General features: G+C 38.9%; 1 protein-coding gene across 1 annotated transcript; it reads right to left on the bottom strand.

Moving 5' to 3' along the window:
- Nucleotides 1-1,696: 1,696 nt before the first annotated feature.
- LOC116429225 (uncharacterized) lies at nt 1,697-19,042 on the bottom strand. The gene is made up of 6 exons (XM_076365512.1): nt 18,986-19,042; nt 12,904-13,683; nt 8,979-9,246; nt 7,928-8,029; nt 3,979-4,777; nt 1,697-1,917 (listed from the first exon to the last, which is right to left on the bottom strand). Exons 1-5 carry the CDS (start codon nt 18,989-18,991, stop codon nt 4,005-4,007), a joined length of 1,929 nt encoding a protein of 642 aa, XP_076221627.1. The 5' UTR covers nt 18,992-19,042; the 3' UTR covers nt 1,697-1,917; nt 3,979-4,004.
- Between the last annotated feature and the right edge of the window lie 954 nt (nt 19,043-19,996).

The following is a 19,996-nucleotide window of genomic DNA, read 5'->3' as shown; positions in this document are numbered from 1 at the left end:
GTGGGTTAAGAATTGAATCAACTTGCTACGATTAAAGTCGTATTTTGTCGTTCCGTACTCGACGGATGGAAATGTTTCATTTATATTTTAATCGTGGGGAAAACGTTATCGGAAGAATGCTCGTCTCTGACCCTTTGCACTCGAGAGGTGACTTAGTCAGCATTTGATTTGATACAGCAAAAATATGAAGTTGAATATTTAGTATTTTAAATGAAACTTTGTATTGCTATGTGAAACATTTAAATAAAATAACTTTATTACTTAACCCTTTGCACTCGAGAGGTGACTTTCAGTCGCCACTTTATTTGATAGCAAAACTATGAAGTTGAATATTTAGTATTTTAAATGGAACTTTGTATTGCTATGTGAAACATTAAAATAAAATAACTTTTATAACTATAACTATTATAATAACTATTATAATAACGTTATCGTCAGAACCAGCTTCAAACAATGTCGACTATATCTCGTCGGAAAATCTTGAATATTTCCAAGTGCAAAGGGTTAATTATCCGGTGTGAATAAAGTGAAAGTCATTTTTCCGTGACGTTTCGGTACTCCATAACGATATTTCAGTATTCCGTGAGTTTCTTTGTCGAAACGATCACTACGATCACGATCATTTGAATGTCTGATTTTAATTTTGAAGTTCACTGTACCTTCTCTCCTTGGCGCTCGACGAATGGGAATCCCATGCTTTCCAACGCACGATATTCGTCTCAAATGAAGAATCATGGAATTCAATCGATCATTGCGGACACTGTCGCGTTATTCGTAATATTTCAAGCTGTCGAGGCGGAATGGAGATAATACCTTTTCCAACGAACAGGATACGAGTTTTAACCCTTTGCACTCGAGAGGTGACTCTCACCCACCATTTGATTTCATACAGTAAAACTATAAAATCTGATATTTAATATTGAATTTTATATAATGGGAATACAATAATTTTGTTCCGTCGGAAAATGATAAATATTTGTAGTGAGAAAGCTCCGAGTGCAAAGGGTGATTTCTCAAGTTAGTTTCACAAAATGTCGTCTTTATGTCATCAAAAAATGTTAAAACATTTCTAACGAAAAACTTCCGATTGCAAAGGGTTAAAGGGGACGGAAGGGATGCATTAATCGTCGCTCCAATAAAGCGAGAATTCTAACAGTAATAAACAAATGCATTTATTTATAAACGCAGGAACTAAGTACGTTTCGCATGTTCGACAATATTCATACAGATTTCTCATAACCAATTAATCATACGGGTAACATAAATACTACGAAGTTTATAATCGCGTGTTCCAGCCGATGTTAGGCAACAAAGTGGAGCACGAAGCAATCAATATTTCTATGGCCTTTATCGTTAGCTCGCAAAATTCCTTTGCTCGTATGTACAAAATAAACATGTTACAGCTCTGTTCGTTGCAATCGCAGCGTACACGGTCGACAAGTCGGTACTAAGTCCATCAACGAGGCGCAACGGACAAATTCGCATTCGAAGTTACGCGAAGGTACTAGCATCGCCTCGTTGTATTTATCACAAACAACGCACGACTATTGTAAATATTTGCCACGCTAGCCTGACTCGTGCGCAACTGTCCAACATTCTGTCGTTCGCATGCAAAACCGCTTTCTTTTCGTAAATAACTTCAAGAAGATTCGTCCGCGAGTAACGGGCCCGACCGCGAAGTCTGCCTTTGCTGCCTTGTTCCGCCGACTCGGTGAACGCGAGGCTGCCCGTTCACGCTGTCGATTCGTGCGTTCGCTTCTTCTCGTCTTCGTCGACCTTATTGCGGAATTCCGCAAATCCGACGCAGCTAAGCGAGCCGATTTGCTTCTTAGCCATCGCAGGCTGCAACTTTCATGTCGAATTACGCTCTGCTTTCTGAACCCGCTCGCGCGGGGGTTGGTCGCGTAGTATAGGTCACTGAAACAGAAAACGAAGATGATAGCTGATGACTAGTTACATGAATATATTGGACATGAGTAAAGTTTTTTCAATTGCATGCATTGTATTTCTCATCGTTGTACATTTTGTGAGAGGCATTGAGAGTTTACTAGAAAGATGGAACAGCATTTGTGGATGAAATATATTTTAGATTGAAGTCAGTTTTGTTTACTTTAATTTTTAAGAATAAAATATGTATGAGAATATAGCGTTATTTATGGGATGAGCTAATACAAGTTGCATAAACGTTGTATGTTTGGTTACAGATAGTGGATAACCGATAGGTTCACGAAATAATTATTTAAATTATTAAAATTAGTTAAAATACAACGATAGCTGTTTATATACTGATGGAAATATAAAAGATATATTTTAACGATAAGGGAAAGTACAATAAGAAATACAATAAATTCTTTCACTCCTGTTCAATCGTTTCCTTTGTATTCCTTTCATCTATAATTATTCTTTCTTGTTAATCAAAGTTATTATTAACCGGCGAATTTTTATACAATTATATTAAACGAAACCGTGAGAAATACAAAATTTTAAATACAATCAGATCCGATACTCTTCTTGAATATCAATATATTGAACTTATTGACGTGAAAAACAAATCTCTGTTTATTCTGCATAAAAATCTACAGTATAACTATTAGTATCCTAACGTTAATCTTAATGTTACATGTACAGCAACTTTAGCACTCTTATGATACATGTATATACACATAAATACCTCTCATGATCGCGTTACCCTAAATTCTTCTGGTACAAAATTGTATACTTAACCCTTTGCACTCGAGAGGTGACTCTCAGTCACCCCTTGATTTGATTTGCAAAATTACAAAGTCTTATATATAATATTAACCTTTGCATGATGCACCAATATGTGGAATATTGAAATAAAATAACTTTCCTTCCTAATTTACATATGTTTTCTCGTTAATTAGTTTCAAAGAACATCGTCTGTATCTCGTCGGAGAATATTGAATATTTCTAGCGAAAAACTTTCGAGTGCAAAGGGTTAATATACACCGTGCATTTCTGTAAAACTAAACATTGCATGGCAACCTAGACAAATAATAACCGCACTCTCGTAACAATATTACCTCGTTAACGTGTCGCTTTGATGACTAACAGCGAATCATTGTTATCCCTTCTACGCCCACAAACGGACAAACTTTGAAAAATGAGTAGTAACAATGAACGAAGAACATAGTTATATTCTAACTATCTTATACTTAACACATTGTTGACCGGAAATTTTAAAGCGCAATTTTTCCAGCGCAGGTTACAATTTTTATGGGAATTGCATATTAATCGTATTAAATGCTCGGTAGTTCTAGTGTTAAACAAGAAACAACATTTGCCCTTCGAACGAGGGAGTGAGATGAGAAAGGCCTAACGATTGACCAACAATATTTACGTTCGTATTACAGTAGAGTGACAATCAGCCAATGAAAGCGAAGACAAAATGACGTCTCTGCTTCATGCAGTCTAGTTTCCTCTTCTCTTACTTAATTAAGCGACGTTAACGAAATAATATCGTACTGCACACGGTGTTAAGAAATGTTTCGTTGCTAATAGTGGATTCTATATCTCTAGATTATATCTCCAGAACATTTCTCAACACCGAAACCACCAAATTAAATCGACTTCGTGCAATTTCTTTATAGAGACCAAGGTGCATCGACTCGAATCGACAATGCAGTTTGCGTATCGCTAAATCAATTTCTTCAATTCCTCGGAGCAACATCTGTTTGCGTATCGCTAAATCAATTCCTTCAATTCCTAAGCAACATCTGTTTGCGTATCGCTAAATCAATTCCTTCAATTCCTTAAAGTAACATCCGTTTGCGTATCGCTAAATCAGTTTCTTCAATTCCTTAAAGTAACATCCGTTTGCGTATCGCTAAATCAATTTCTTCAATTCCTGAGCAACATCTGTCCTTTTGATAATTACAAACAGAAGAAACCATAGATGATTCCAAGCCATCCACTAATTCTCGGATCAACCCCCACATCCTCTCCCGCTCCAATTACCTGAGTCCGCAAGTCAGTCTCTCAGACTACCCCCGTGGCAGTCTCATGCGTCTCAAGACGTCGTTGACGGACCTTCTCCTGTTCGCGCTGTTGCGTCTCCTGTACAGACCGTACATATCAAACCCAGCGTACGGTTGCAAGAACCCGTGACCTTGCCAATAAGCCGGCGCGTAGGGGTTCAGCAGCGGAATCTTCAGCGGTTCCTGCGTGGCAGGGGCGTAAGCACCCGGAAGCAAGGGCGGCAGGCCATGGAAATTCCCATGAGGCTGGAGTTTCGGCAATTCTAGTCCGTTCAGCGGATTCACGGTGTGCACTTTCGTTGGCTCGATCTCGGGCTCCGTGTCGATCGACACGCTGCCGTACACGGACAGGTCGTTGCCGGAGGTGTCGACCGGTAGCTTCAAGTTGCCTTTGATAGGCAGCGTGTACCGAATGTGCACCGGCGGGTACTCGACGCTCTGCTGGATCGACAGCGCGTTGTGGCCGCCGACGGGCAGGCCGGCGGCCAACGGAGGATACGCCAAGTACTCGTGGCCCTTCTTAGCGTCGTCAAAAGGGCGATGGTGGAGAGGAACTTCGTAGCTGGACGGGGGATGCGGCGACTCCACCGGGTGCTCCGGTTGACCGGGACCTGGGAAACCGTGCGTGTTCCCCGAGACGGTGTTCTCGGTCAGCTCCGGCGGAGGGCCGTGGTACTTGTCTTCGTGCGGCGCAGGCTTGCGGGGATGCAAGTCCTCGTGCTCGTCGTGGTTTTCCGGCTCCGTCGGCTTCGCGATCAGCAGGCCCGCGTGCTCGCCGACTGTAAACGTAACGTTTGTCAGTGGGAATTCCGATCAGTTTTATGGGGTTTGTGTAACAGTTTTAGTGGAGTTGAGTTGGAATGGCTATGCGTGGATGATAAATTTAGGGGATTTGGTGGTTTTTGTCTCGAGAATCCGCAAAGGGTTAAAAATGGTTGTCGAACAAGATATTTCTGGAGTTTACAATTTTTCAATAGAGTGAAGTTGTGTGGAATGTCATTTGGTTGCGAACGAAAGGAAATTATGAGGTAGACAGTGAAATATATTCGAGAGTATACTTAAAGAAATTTGGAAAGGGTCGCAGTAAGATATCACGTTAGACAGTGTTGGCTCGTTAGACGGTGTAGCATGAAATATGTGGCTCGCCCAGTGGTTTGGTAATTAGGAAATATTGCTATATATTTGAGAATTAATTTACTTATTGATCATTTCAATATTTGTCAACTTTGAGGACGAAGTACCTTGAAGTACAGGAAACGTTTAGCAGAAGAAGCTAAATTATATATCGATTGCTTAGATAACTGAGAAAAGGGAACTACGAACTGGCTTCTTGTTATTCGAGTAATTAAATCACCTGTTTGTGACTTAGCATTCGAAATATGACTGTGCAAGTGAAAACGGCAAAATTATGGAATACAGAATTCGTTATTTTGATTGCTATATATGTGTCGTAATAATAACTTATAGCTTTCGAAACTCTTTTGGAAAGTGCTGTTTTCAGGATTTTAGCGATGAATGTAAATTTTTATGATCTAGGAAATTAAGGATTTCAACGTAACGATGACACAGTCGTTACATAAATGAATAAAAAGTGTTCGTTTATTGGAACGCCATGGGAACACGCACAACTTTTTCTCCTGATCTTCATTAGCGACGGAAGAAAGGAAGTATGTATTCCGCCGCGTAGGCCATCAAACCGACGAAAAAACTCATTCGGTGAAAGCTAGTTACGTAAAAGTTTCGATCTATTCCGAGATTTAGCCAACGGCGAAGGTGCATTAAGGAATCATTTCGAATTTTTAGAGCGACAGGAAGATCCCGCGGAATGATATTAGCATAAATGAAAGAGATCGCGAGTTGAAAGGAAATCTGGCAGCGAGCGGGATGACATTCACTCTGGGTCGTATGCGTAAAAGAGTAAAGGTCTCTCAATTTAATTTCTCAATCGTGAGAAATTTGGGAGTGTGGAATTATACAAAATGCACACGGGACAAGAAAATACATAATATATAACTTGGAAAATCACAAGTGCATTGAGGAGCAAAGCTATTTTACTCCCGTGTTTTACGTATCAAGCCATTTCACCGCGTTAATAAGACGCACCACAACCTTCCCGAGAAACAGGGACATAACTCCGCCATTTTTAAATATTTTGAAAAACAAAAAATACGTTGTAACAGAGAAAGAATATAATAAATGATAACCATAGTTTCAAAAATGTGAAACAATCCTTTCCTTTTCAAAAAAATTCATAAAGATCAGCTCGTTTTCATCCGTCTAAAGGTATTTCCCCCCTCAAATCAAGTGATGACTGAAAATCACCTCCCGAGCGCAAAGGGTTAATATTTTTAATAAATTCCAAGTGTTTCGGTAAACTTAAAAATTCGAAAATTCAAAACTTCGGTAAACACTGTCGAAAAAGTCTCTAAAATCTCAAAAAATCCCTCGTGAAAGCTGATACTTTTTTCTTCGCACACGACCCTGTAACGGAGTGAACCTTTTCCATGAATGAATCACCGAATGACGATCGCTAGCATGGTTCAGGATGCCACTGTGGAATTCCGAGCTGTCTCTGCCGGCCCCACTCAATCGCCATGACACACAGAGGAAAGTTCCGGAGATTAGAATCTCGTTTGAAAGCGAAGACTGCTCTTACTTTCTTTATTTCAAAACGTACAACCGATCCCTGCAGGATCCGGCGCCTCTCACCCAATTTTTTTCTTTCTTATAGACACACACCGAATGCATTGCACACTCTAAACGAGAGCTGTCTTTATTTTCTTATGTGCCTCATGGTAACAATATACAGTGTGTGACAAGAACAACTAATCAGTCGAACGTTTAGGAAAAAGGTTATACCAAAGTGTAGGTCTACTTTCCAGCAACAAGAGCAACATGCATTTAGGCGTTTCATATTGGAATATATGATAAGATTAATGGTCGTGAATTATTTCTTGTTAAATTAAATGATTGATTTTTTGAATTAATTAAGAAGAGTTAAAATTATAAATACATACGATTGACTAAATGCTACTGAAATTTCTATAATTATTAATATGTTTTGAATAATAATTGTAAATGGAACTATCGAAAATATACTTTCGATGAATAATCATCTATTTGCTGTTAAATTAAATGGCTGATTTTTTTAATTAGTTTCAAACGTAAGAGAGTTAAAATTGTAAATACATACGATTGACTAAATGCTATTGAAATTTCTATAATTAATATATTTTGAATAATAATTATAAATGGAACTATCGAAAATATATTTTCTATTGAACATTCTAATAACGATAAAAGTAAAAACGCAGGCAATGCGGTGAACGTATGTTAAAAAAAGAAACCCGAATTACATTTAGAAGTTAATGTAACGATCATTTCGTAATAACATGCTTGCCAATGCATCGAGAAAAGTGCGTAGGAAGTAATTCACGTGTTTCCTCATTTTAGATTTCTTACACCTCTCATTACACCAGATTACTCGCATGCTTCGAATTTTTCAACGATTAGAATTTTACATATTTTTACAGATACTACACCCATCGCATTTTCTTGCAAATACTTTCCAACAACTTCCGTTTTCTGCATTATCTCGGACAATAAAACAATCCCCTATTAATCAGCAACTTTCTGAAATGATTTCTTCTAACGATTCAACGCAGACTCGAACGTTTGCCTTTCCTTTTAAGTGAAAAATGTTCCCCCGTGTGAAAAAGTGAAACACGAACGTTTCCTTTAATTAACTTCGATATTGATTTGACAAAATGTCGAAAAAGGTCTGTTTCAACGTTGAAAGCTTCGGTGTTTTTGCTTTTGTCCCGGAAATTGGGCGTGGTTATAAAGTTCGAAGGAGTCAGTGGCAGCGTGTAGGGTTATCCTTAGGCTAAGTAATGCTAAGCAGGAACCGTAATGATAGAAAGTCTTACCGTCCGATGACGATTCGTAATTCGAATTTGCGTGGTAACCATCGGTTGGCTCGCTGTACTCCTCGATAGAAGGCGGAGGTCCGTCATAGCTTTCCTCGTGACCTACCGTTTTATGGCGAAATTAGGTCAAAAGTATGGAAAAGCGACACTGTTAGTGAAGCAAACATTTCTGTGCTTTCGAATGCAATATATTTAAAGGTAACTCGATATATTTGAACAATTAGCTAGCATTTCTCCTGAAAAGTCTTATTTACTTAAAGGAAATATAAAGTAAATATAAAAATATTTATCTCGAATTTAAGACTATTTCAGTTTCATTCCACTTTTGTATCAATGAACCTTTTGATTTATTCGAAAGCTTTCTTAGTTGCTAATTTTTATAAGATAATTTACATTTCTTAATGTTGCAACGATACATGCAGTTGCACGAGTTCATGCTGTATGCGACTCTCAATTAGAGCTTCCTAGAAAGCACATCATGAGGTGAGTTTAATTTATTCAGAATAAATATAATTAACGATTCCCAGATTATTATATACTTTTACGACTATTTATATAATACTCTCAAGTGTCGAAAGTAGCGTTAACATACAAATGTTTATTCTACGCTATAAACACAAAATTTCATTTTCCCCTAAAGAAACGAATATTTTTAATAAACCAGGAAATGAAAGAAATGCGATATGGTGAAATTATTTGCTAGCCCAATAGTACATTTTTTAAATAACCATATGTAACTTACGACTCTCATTAATGTTACACGGATAAATGAAAAATTTAGTTTAAATATAACCACAAACCTTATAATGATAAATTAGAAAATTCTTTTTAAACAACTATAATATACGTCTCATCATTAATGTTACATTAATAGAGATATATTATTGTTATTTAAAAAAAAAGTCTTTTAATATCTCTCGACAGTGTTATACCTACTGACAAGTTAGAAAGCTTCTGTTTAAACAACTGCAATATGGCTCTCGTTAATGATTACACCAACTCAGAAAAGCAAACAACGAATAGTCCATAACAAATTCTCTGTAAAACTTACCACCTTCTGGAGGATGTTCGTAAGCATAACTAGTGTGCGATGGTTCCGGTGGGTGCACAGCGTTCTTCGCGATATTACGTCCCAAAGACGTGATCGCGTCGCCCGTCGACGAAATAATTTTGCCCTTCGTCGAAACGAGGTAACCGCTCCCCTTGATAAGCTGACCTTTCAAAGCAATCACACCGCCACTTATGGCTTTTACCGCCTGCATTAATGTGCTAATGATCGCCTTTTTGAAGTCCCAAACGTCGAACTCCTTATGCCCGTACTACCATAGAAAAATTCCATTAAACTAAGACTAAACGCGCATCGCCAAGTCGATCAGAAATGCAATAGAATCGTTGCTTTATTGAATATTGTAGATTGCTTGGTACAGCATTGATTATTATAAAACAGCCTCTATTCTAACAGAACGAAATGCTTATATCATAGTGACAACGTGCAATCTTCCTTCATCTTTTTCGCATAGCCGATATACGTTCGCCATCGATAGCGATCACGCCCGCAAAAGATTCTCCTTCGATCCTTGCAGCATTCTTTTTTCGAATTTCAGTCTTGTAATTTGATCATCGTGAAAATCCCTCCGTCGTGGAGCTGAGTTTTAATTACGAATACATTCGAGTCGATGCGACACGTTGGTAATTCTCGTCTGAATGGATCGAACGATCGTCAATTGTACAAGAGAATTCGTATCATCGAACTGTTACCGGTCGAGCGATGTTTTCCGCTTGCGTTTTGCGGGAACAATTATTTTCTGACGGAAAACCGAGTCACGGACGTTCGAAAGCCGATCGAGTAAGGGCCGATGATGAGAACCAGCTGAGATTTCCCTCCATAACAGCGACCTCGACGACCCAGATCGCGATTTTCTTCCGTGCGGTATATATATCGAGATAACTTCTCTAAGTCTAGTACAATTCTACTCTATGCTGCTATTCTAAAAAAAGAAAGTATCCGTGCATCGTTTGATTTTCATTTGACACTTCTCTCTCGAGGAAGTTAACCCTTTGAACCCTGTAGGCTCTAATATTGCACCAATTATAATATTAGATATTTTAATGAATCTTGAAACTACCCTAAAATTATTCGATTTTCCACATCGAAATTTTGTACTAACAAGGAAAATAAAAGATCGAAGAAATTTTATAACATTTCTAATTTTCGCTGGGAATACTATAAAAATTAGTTGCAGTTAATTAAAATCCTTTGAAGAAATACACCCTTCTGATATTGATAAGAAATTATGAATAATTCAGTGGAATGCTTTGGTAGTTCCAATTTTAACCCTTTGAACTCTGTAGGCTCCAATATTGCACCAGTTATAATAGCAAATATTTTAATGAATCTTGAAACTACCCTAAAATTATTCGATTTTCCACATCCAAATTTTGTACTAAGGAAAATAAAAGATCGAAGAAATTTTATAACATTTCTCATTTTCGCGAGAAATACTATAAAAATTAGTTGCAGTTGCTGATAGAGTACAAACCTATTTGGAGTGCTAAGGGTTAACTCTTCACCACTCGATTGGTGCATCAGAATTGTAAAATTTCGTATTTAACATTAAGTCTCGAGTGATCGATACGTGAAATGTGGAAATAAAATAGCATTGTTCCCCTTATTTCGTGAATAGATCCCTCTTTAAGTTAGTTTAAAGAAATGTCATCTATATCTCATAAAAATAAATCGAATATTTCCAGTGTCAAATTTCTGGAGTGCAAAGGGTTAATACTGTCGTGTTCAAAATTCTACGCGAATCGCAGTAATTCCTGCTCGAACTGATTCCGACTCGCGTCTCGAATGGAGCACTCGAAAACCGTGCGTTATAATCTCAGCCACTTTTCAAGTCAACCAGCCGACTTTCACTAGCGGGGACTTCCTAAAAACTGCGAATGGTAGAAACGCGCGATGCAGACTCAATTCGAAAACGGTACCGACATTCTACCGCGCGCCGCTCGTTTCCGTGTTCCGGCCAATTGAGGATTAATTTATTCGGAAATAATCGCCGATGGAACGCAAGCTTTTACCTGCGCCGCGCCGCGCAACCAGAAATTCAACGCGGCGTGGAACGTGAGAGCGATTCGTCTCGCCGCGCCGATCCCCCTTCAGCCAATTACCGATTCATCGGCGGATCCAACGGATTTTTCAGTTTCAACGATTTTCGACCGAACGAAATACAATTCGATTGGAATTCGATTGAATCGAATGAATATTTGTTGGTATTTACTCGACTTGCAATCGGTTTTGAATAAATTCGATTTTTATGGTTAAAGAGACTTATATGGGGTTTAAGGACGATGGAGCAAGATCTCTTAACGGTCTGATTTTTTTAACAATTACGAATATACGGTTCATGTAATTTTAATGAGAATTTTAACACTTTACTTACTTGGAGATTAACACTAGAACTACCGAGTATTTAATACGATTAATATGGACTTCCTATAAAATTGTAACAATAGATTATTTTCAGTTTCTTTTCAAAATCATTTCGAATATTCAATTCGAAGATATCGATAATTGCGAAACAAACAAATCGAAACCAGTCATTTTGGTACGGTAGTTCTAGTGTTAATTGGTACCTGTACTGTACTTTATCAAAAAAGATGATACTCAGCAAAATTATTCAACTACATTTTTCAGTAGAAAATTCATCACCTTGATAAACATGTTATTTTAGCTAAGAAAATTTCTAATCGAACTAGCAGCAGATAATTAATCACTTTGTCCATAATGGACACAAAAACCAAGATTACCTCAAAACTCCAACGCGCCGATTCCACGTCCCCAAAATTGATAAACCAGTATCATAATCGCGTCAACCCCAAATATGGATACAACCACTAAAGTAAGTAAAGCATTGGTCTCAGAACAGCATATAGAAACTCCGAAAACTGCTGAACCCCGTCTAACAATATCCTGGATCCGCCGCTGTTAGAAAGTAAGGTGGAGTCACCAGTAATTGACCTGATATAATGAATAGATATGCTGCAGCACCTACCGACAACTCCGAAACACTTTTACCTGAATTAGACTGTGCATCGTGAAAACCAACAATTTCTTTCATTAACGTTGCTTGTCTTTCTCTAGTTTCCAACGTGGAATTTGAACTTCTCATTTCTATTTGTCCTTTTGCTCGTGATCCCTCGTAATCGTTAAATAAACGATATTAAAGCAATCACTTTTACTGTTTTTGGTTTCACTATAAAGAAGCGGTCAATTGCCAACTATGCAACAGACGTTCAACTAATAATTTCCTCGTTTCAATAACATAACTATTCCAAAAGAGCTCAAACAGCATTTCTTAAAGTCTCTCCATTTAACCAGTTAACTGACGAGTATACACGTCACATTAAAATCTGATGCTGATTCCTTCAACGATAATCGGTTCTAATCAAATTTAATATTTTCTAAATGCTGCGGTAATTAGAAAGGGTACGTAGTTAAGTGTCTTTATATAAAAACGAGATTTCCTGTTATCAGTATGCAATGTGTTAACACATTGCGTACCGGCTTTCAGAAAACTGAATCGTGCAGATGGCAATTTTCACTGAGGTCAACTTATATCACCGTACACAGAAAAGCTCAGATATCATATTGTTATGTAATATATTTTAAATAGATAATCAATTCGAATTAAACTTTATATTTCTTCAACGTGGTAATTAGCGAAGTTGCATGGCTAAGTGTCTTTACATAAAAACGAGACTTCCCGTTGCCAGTACTTAATGTGTTAAGATAACGTCTATACTCGAACGCAATTAACCACGAAATTTGACACTCGACGTGTCAATTTTCAAGCGTGCCATCACTCTAAATCATTCCTCAACGGATCAACCACCGATACCTCCACCGTACACGAGTCGAGCCCTCGATTACCGCGTCGCGTGCGCTTCGTTACTCTGTCGAATAATTACATAATTACCGGGTAAGCGGGTCCGTAGTGTCCGTAGTGTCCGTACGCCGGTCTTTTCTGCTCGGTCGATGAGGACGAGCTCGACGAGGATGCTTGAGCGGAGCTGGTCGCGGACACCGACGACGATCCCTTCGACGCGCTGCCGGACGCGCTGACGAGCCCGCCGATCAATCCTTTCGCTATGCCGCTGATCAGACTGGTAGATCCTTTGATGATCCCTCCTGAGTCGGATCCGGCAGGCTGGTCCCCGTAGTACTCTCCGCCGTAATGCTCGTGCGCGTATCCTCCGTATCCCTCGGGCGGATGCTCCGCTTCCGGTGGTCCCTCGTACTCCGAGTAAGTGTAGCCGTCGCGCTTGGTCCCGTGGTCAGCTTCCGGCGGCTTGTGCTCGCTGTAAGCGTGTCCGTCGCGTTTCGCCCCGTAGCCGCCGTCCGCGCCCGATCTTTTTATCCTCTCCTGCATCAGCGCCATGTATTTCGGGTCGGCCAGCAACTCCATCACCGCCACTTGACCCCTCCTGACGATGTCCTCCTGCAGGTCCTCCGGCAGGACTCGGTAGATCTCCAGAGCCACGCGACGCTCGTCCAGGTTCGCGTTCTCCGGAGCCCTCGCCGGCTCGAGCGACTGCCATTGGTCGGTGGACGCGCCTTCGCTGGACGACCTACGGTACGGCGCCAAACGCTCCAGCTGCGCCGACGCTCGCGACAGCAGGTCCTGCTCAGCCGACTCCGCCGCCTGCGATGCTTCGGCCAGGGCCAGGCAACAGGCCAGCGCGAGCAGCTGCGGACACTGAAACGTGGAGATGGGTCAGTGCCTGGCTGGCGAACGCTCGTGCAATGAAACGGCCGGATTTGGGAGAGGAGTTTGAGTGCTCTGGAGATGGGGTGATGGAATGAGAGATTGTAGTTCGGAGTGGAATTTGATTGAAGGATGATTTTGGGAATGAAGGGAAATTGGGTTGAGATGTTTTTGTTTCAATGGGTTGTGGGAAGTATGGAGATGTTAAGTTTGCTTGAAATTTGAGAAGAAGATACTTCGTTTGTGCTTAGAATTAACCCTTTGCGGACGATGGTTGGATTGCTCTGACGATGGCAATGATTGGAATGCGATGGAGATTGTAATTGGGAGTGGAATTTGATTGAAGTAGGACTTTGGGGATTGTAAATGGGAATTGGGTTGAGATATTTTTGTTTCAATGGGTTGTGGGAAGTATGGAGATGTTGTTTTAAGTTTGTTTGAAGTTTGAGAAGTATACACTTCGTCTGTGTATGGAATTAACCCTTTGCGAACGAAGGTTTTTAGGAATGTACAAAACCTTCAACAGACGGAACTAAACGATTCAATCGCTTAATCGATAGAAGAAAGGAAACTGTACAGATCTCTAGATGTTCGAGTAATTAACTCACTCGTTTGCGGCTTGGTCTTCCAAATATGAACAAAATGTCGACAGTCGTCCGCAAAGTATCGTTAATATGTGGGGCAATTACAAGTGAGAGGGGCTGGTCTCATTTGCACTGTCAAATGTCTAGATTTTCAATTGTTTTCGGTAGTACACTGAATCTTGCACGCAATGTGTTAATAATAATATTTTTGCAGTGAATTCTTTCCCTTTTCAGTATGTAGCATGTCCTACGCTGATTAAAGAATTGGAGATATTTAATAAACACCAAAGAATAACAACATATTTCTTTTAACGAAGAAATTTCGCAGATCCTTAAGTATAATAGGTTTGTAGGGAACTGTCGCATGCGAGTAAGTGGTACGAGTATATTTGTGCGCAATAAGTTAGCCACGGCGAAATGTTGTAACATATCCGTGAATTTATAAATCAGTCGGGCGTAGAGCATAGGAACGTAGAATGCAGCAAGTGGAGCGGTTCTTGGTGAAAGTCACACGAGGACGCGCGTCGTAGGGTTCCGCTTTAGAAGATGTCCATGTATGTGACCGCAACAAACGGCGATGTTGACAGAAAATTGCTGGTTTCACGGAGTAATATAGAAAGAAAAAGAAAAGAAGAAATTGGTGCCGGCAAAACGACGGAATACATCTGCGTGTACTGAAAGTTTATAAAAATGTCCTTCCTCTCTTATTATAAAATGAAATTCAACGACTCGTTCTGTGTTAAAGGTTTCTCGCTGATTGCGATCTTAATAGCGCCCGCTCGGTTTAACGCGGAAAAACTAGTTTTCTCACGTTCGAAGATTAGTTAACTACCTTTCGAATCATTCATCTTACTATAATTAAGAACAATGCAATTATTAGGGTAATAATTAATTTATTATGTGAAGTTATAGAAATATATTGGAATTTATGAGATTAATATTATAATAATATAATTAATTGTATTATATTATATTGTAATAAAATATTAAGAATATAATAAATATTATATTATAATAAAATAATGAATAATTTATTAATAATATTAATATTATTTATCATCCATGAAAAAAATAACATACTATTGGCTATTTAAATTGTAATGGCTATTTAAATTGCAATAGCTATTTAAACTGTAATTTCCATGGTTATTTAAATTGTAATTTCTGAAAACCCAATGGTCACTACTGTTTACTATGACGAGTATACTCGTCATGACACAAAATCCTGCAACTTCTCTATGAATATACCCGTGAAACGCAGTTAACCGGTTAATCAACGTTTCATTGGAAAACCACGAATACACGCGGCGAAGAAAGGAGTTTCGGATGCAAACTGTTAATTGGTCCTGCGGTTCCCTGTGCTTTCGGTTTCATTACTGTGGCATAACGTTCATCAGCCGCGACGCGACAATGACTGCTCTTGTGTGAACGCGAAGGGAAACCTCAGCCAACGTCGCCTGAAAAAATGATCGAACAATTTCCCGTGTGATGCGGCGGGCGAGTTTCGTCATGCGCTTTCCGTGAAAGAACCGAGAGTAGTAACACCATCGTAAATGACTTTCGCTTCGGCAACTGCGACTCGAGATGAAAGGAGTCGAGAGCGAACGAAATTGTTGCTTTTGCACGATTAGATTGGTTGGTCGCGCGGAAATTTAGATCATTCGTCGTTTCCATTTAAATGATCGTTCCGCGGATGATTGAGTGTCATTTGCGTTCGTACTCGGGGCGTGGAGGTCGATCGGAAATATCTTCAGCAATTATAACTTCTATGATGGAGGAATTTAGAGACCTGCTCCATTTTGTTATGAAAGATCTACTGTCAACGCATAATTTCCAAGATTTTTTAGCAATTATTTATATCTTCGAATTGAATATTCGAAATGATTTTGAAAATAGCTTCATTTGCGTACTATAATGAATGTCTGAAGAAACTGAAAATAATCTACTGTTACAATTTTTATGGGAATTGCATATTAATCGTATTAAATGCTCGGTAGTTCTAGTGTTAATAGAATATATTATTCTATTTTCATCATCTATTTAACCATTCTAGTTTCATCTAACGATCTCGTTATTTTATAAATCTTTCCGCTTATCTCGAGTTTATTATCATTATAATAATTCTGTTATTTTATTAACTCCTTCATATTTATCTCGGGTTTATTCGATCCTTGATGTTTAATTTTGGTGATGCGATATCTATGAGGAAATAAATTTCGGATGCTAGAACGCTTGATAAGATAATGTAGGAAAACACGGAGAGGTAGAGATAAGAGAACAGAAGAATAGCTAAGGGAACTACAGCGAAAGAGAAAGGAAAACGAGGAAGGAGTTGCAATAAGGTAGAAAGTAAAAGTTAAACCAAAGATAAGATTAAGGTGGTATTCAAGAAGAACATCTGTTGCCTTTACAATAATTTCAAAAAGAAGAAATCAAGTCTAGTGGTTTCAGTGTTAATAAACTTAAGAAATAATAAATATAGATTTTATTTTCAGCTTCACAGCCAGGAAAAGTGGACTTGATTTACAATTGTACCCAGACCCATTCACTCCTTCCTTTCATTCATTCCATTCGTTACTTACCCTATCTATATTCTGCTGTGCAACCGAAAATAAAAAAAAACATACAAATATATAATATTTTAAATTTATCCTTAACGCTAAAACCACCAGACAAGTTGAAACGACCAATTCCTGATTTCTTCTTTCTGCAATGATTAACCCTTTGCACTCTGTAGGCTCCAATATTGCACCAGTTATAATATCAAATATTTTAATGAATCAAGAAACTACCTTAAAATTATTAGATTTTCACGCATCGAAATTTTGTACTGAGAAGGAAAATAAAAGATCGAAGCATTTATTATTTAACAGATCGAGAAATTAACCATTCCTCATTTTCACTAGAGATATAAAAATTAGTTGCAGTTGCTGATAAATTACAAAACCATCTGGAGTGATGAGGGTTACAACGGTTATTTCTCTGAGAAGTTATTAAAGAAATTTGGCATCATTTCGAATGATCCGAAAACCGATCAGAATCGACACTCCGATTAACAATTATACTCGTACTTCGGTTCTTCGTAATTATTTCAACTCACTGAAACCCCTCGACCCCTCGATTCCTGTCGGAACTCGAAACTCAAGTGACAACGGTTCGAACGAAACCAGAAGTGTCGGTGACCGGTGAGTTTTATTGTTTCCGCGGCGTTTTCGGTTAACCGCCGATTCAGCTGAGAATATTTCCTACAACGGACGAAAGTGACCGGCGCGTCCTTGGTCTTGCACTTGGTACAGTCGACGTTTAACCCAGTTTCTGCCGTACGCTCCGGCTTGAGGCGTTCGAACGTGCACGGTCGCCGCGATTTCTAAAAAACAGCGAAGAAACCGGTGCCACGTACTTGCACGAGTAGATACCAGCCCAAGGCCCAAGCGTTGGGTCCTTTCGACACTGGTGAAACGTATTGGTCTAGTGAAAGAACCGCGGATCACTTCCGGTTTGTGGACCGATCCGAAAATCAGCGGCGAACGCGACGCGCGCAACTTTCTTCGCGCTTCAACACGTTGACCACGAGAATTTTCAATTAATTATTAATCAGTTTGTATTATAGCTCTTGCGTTACAGTGTTATTTCATTACTTATGTAATTAAATATTTTGATTAGGTATCAATTTTCTTTTTGTAATTGTTTTCGCACAATTTGGAAGTTCCGGTCACCGGTGACCATCGTGGCGGTCAACGTGTTCACCCTTTGCACTCGGGAGTTTCTCACTAGAAATATTTAACAATTCTTGACAAGGCGAAGACGATATTCTCTGAAACTAACTCAAAGGGAAGTCACAAGTACATTGAGGAACAAAGCTATTTTGTTCCAATATTTTATTCATAGTTCCAGTTTAGTTATTTATTTGTAGTTCCAGTTTATGCATTACTGAAATTTATTTCGTAATTCCCCGCAGAATAATTTGTATCCTTCTAACAATACTAGAAGAAATCCAAAATGGATCAGTTTGACCCGTCTGATGGCTTTAGTGCGCCTATTGAACTCTTGTTCTATGAATTCTTTCAAGTGAAACTGAAAATAATCTCAAATATTCAGCACCTCGATGATATCAACATAAGAAACCTAAAACCAATAATTCCCGATGCTAACATCGATCGAAAGTACCAAAGACACATAAACTACACCTAAACAGCAGACCAAACAAATTAAAAGAGCGGCTCGTTTGCAAAATCGGCGTCCGGCGAATGAAAATTCCGCGCAAACAGGAGTCCCGAAAGATGCAATTTGCATTAGGCAAATGACCGCTTGCGCGGACAATGATCCTCGTTTGCACTTTTACATTCCCACTGCTGTGAAGATCAAGGAGATTCATAGCGCGAATTTCTCCATTGTGGTGTGCGGAAGGTGTGAGCGACGATGAACGTGTTTTACTTTCACGTGGGTGTTGAACTTAACGATTCTCGATCGGACCAGCGAAACCGTCCTGTAAAATCGACTGAACACCGAACCTCGCTTCAGATCTCCATTAAACCTGCCGCACACGAGGGAACGACGGAAGAATTAACGAGCGACGACGCGGAGAAGTTAATTGGGAATTAACCGACGACGCCGGGCTAAACAGAGAAACGGAATGTCGGGGAATGAACAACACTTCACCACACATGGTGCAGCAGGAATTCTGAGCACAATGATCTTGGGACGCGTACCTTCATCGTTGACTTTCACGGTAGATCGGTAAAAGGATCACGGCACTCTCACTGAACTCACTGGCCATCACCATCGAGTATTTCCTCTCTTTATACCAACTCCCACCTTTTTCGAGCCACGGAGAACGTTGCCCGGCTGCGGGATTTTTTTTTTTTTCCAAAATTCGGATCGCCGCTTCTCGTCGATCTGGTTTCCCGTGTCGTCGTTATTGTTTTATGTTGAGCGATCGATTGATTTATATTAAGCACGATAAAAAGGTTACACTGAGTAAGTTGTGAGAATTTATTACGGAAAATGGTGATTATTAATCGTTCGGAACTGTCAACGGTAAATCTAGTAATCTCTAATACGCTTCAGGCTTGTTAAGATTGGAGAAATATCACGGCTATTACTGTGAATGTGTAATTTGGAATAAATCAGAATTCCGTTGGAGGATAAAGTGACTGGGAATAAATTGTATAAATTAATAAGCTGGCGTCGGAAAAGTGATTAAGTGTAGATAAGTAACATTAAATATTCGCGTGAGATATTACAAATAAATTCTAAGTTACTGTATATAAACAAATGTATAATATTTAACGTAAAGAAAAAAAGAATGAAAATTCTAATATAATAGAATTGTTTAACATTAAAAGTACCAATCATTTTATTTTTAATATGACTGGTTTATAATATCTTATAAAAATTACAAGAATACGTTTATTACATTTACACGAGTAAATGATACATTTTACATTTTCTCAGCAAAGTATCTTTATAGTTTTAGTAATCTTGAATTAAGAAGTCATTAATGGTTCATTTTCAAAGGTAATTAACGATCTTTGCTCCAAATCGTTCAATTTTCTTTCAAGTGTAACAAGTCTGAAATATAGTAATTGCCAATCGTGTCATCGGCGTACTTTCTTCGATTGTCACTGATCATCGATAACGGTAACCGAGACAAAAATTTACGATGCAACTTGTGCATGAACGCCGGTACATGCATACATAAATGCATACTAAAATATGTG

This window comes from Nomia melanderi, chromosome 3 (assembly GCF_051020985.1).
Source record: "Nomia melanderi isolate GNS246 chromosome 3, iyNomMela1, whole genome shotgun sequence".
Taxonomy (NCBI): Eukaryota; Metazoa; Arthropoda; class Insecta; order Hymenoptera; family Halictidae; genus Nomia; species Nomia melanderi.
This window is presented reverse-complemented; position numbering and strand designations above follow the sequence as displayed.

What these genes read in the sequence shown, in the direction of transcription:
- LOC116429225 (XM_076365512.1), bottom strand. An exon ending in ACTACGGACCCGCTTACCCG is followed by an intron (nt 9,247 to 12,903) that starts GTAATTATGTAA and finishes TTTCTATGGTAG; the next exon opens with TACGGGCATAAGGAGTTCGA. An exon ending in TTACGAATCGTCATCGGACG is followed by an intron (nt 4,778 to 7,927) that starts GTAAGACTTTCT and finishes TTACGTTTACAG; the next exon opens with TCGGCGAGCACGCGGGCCTG.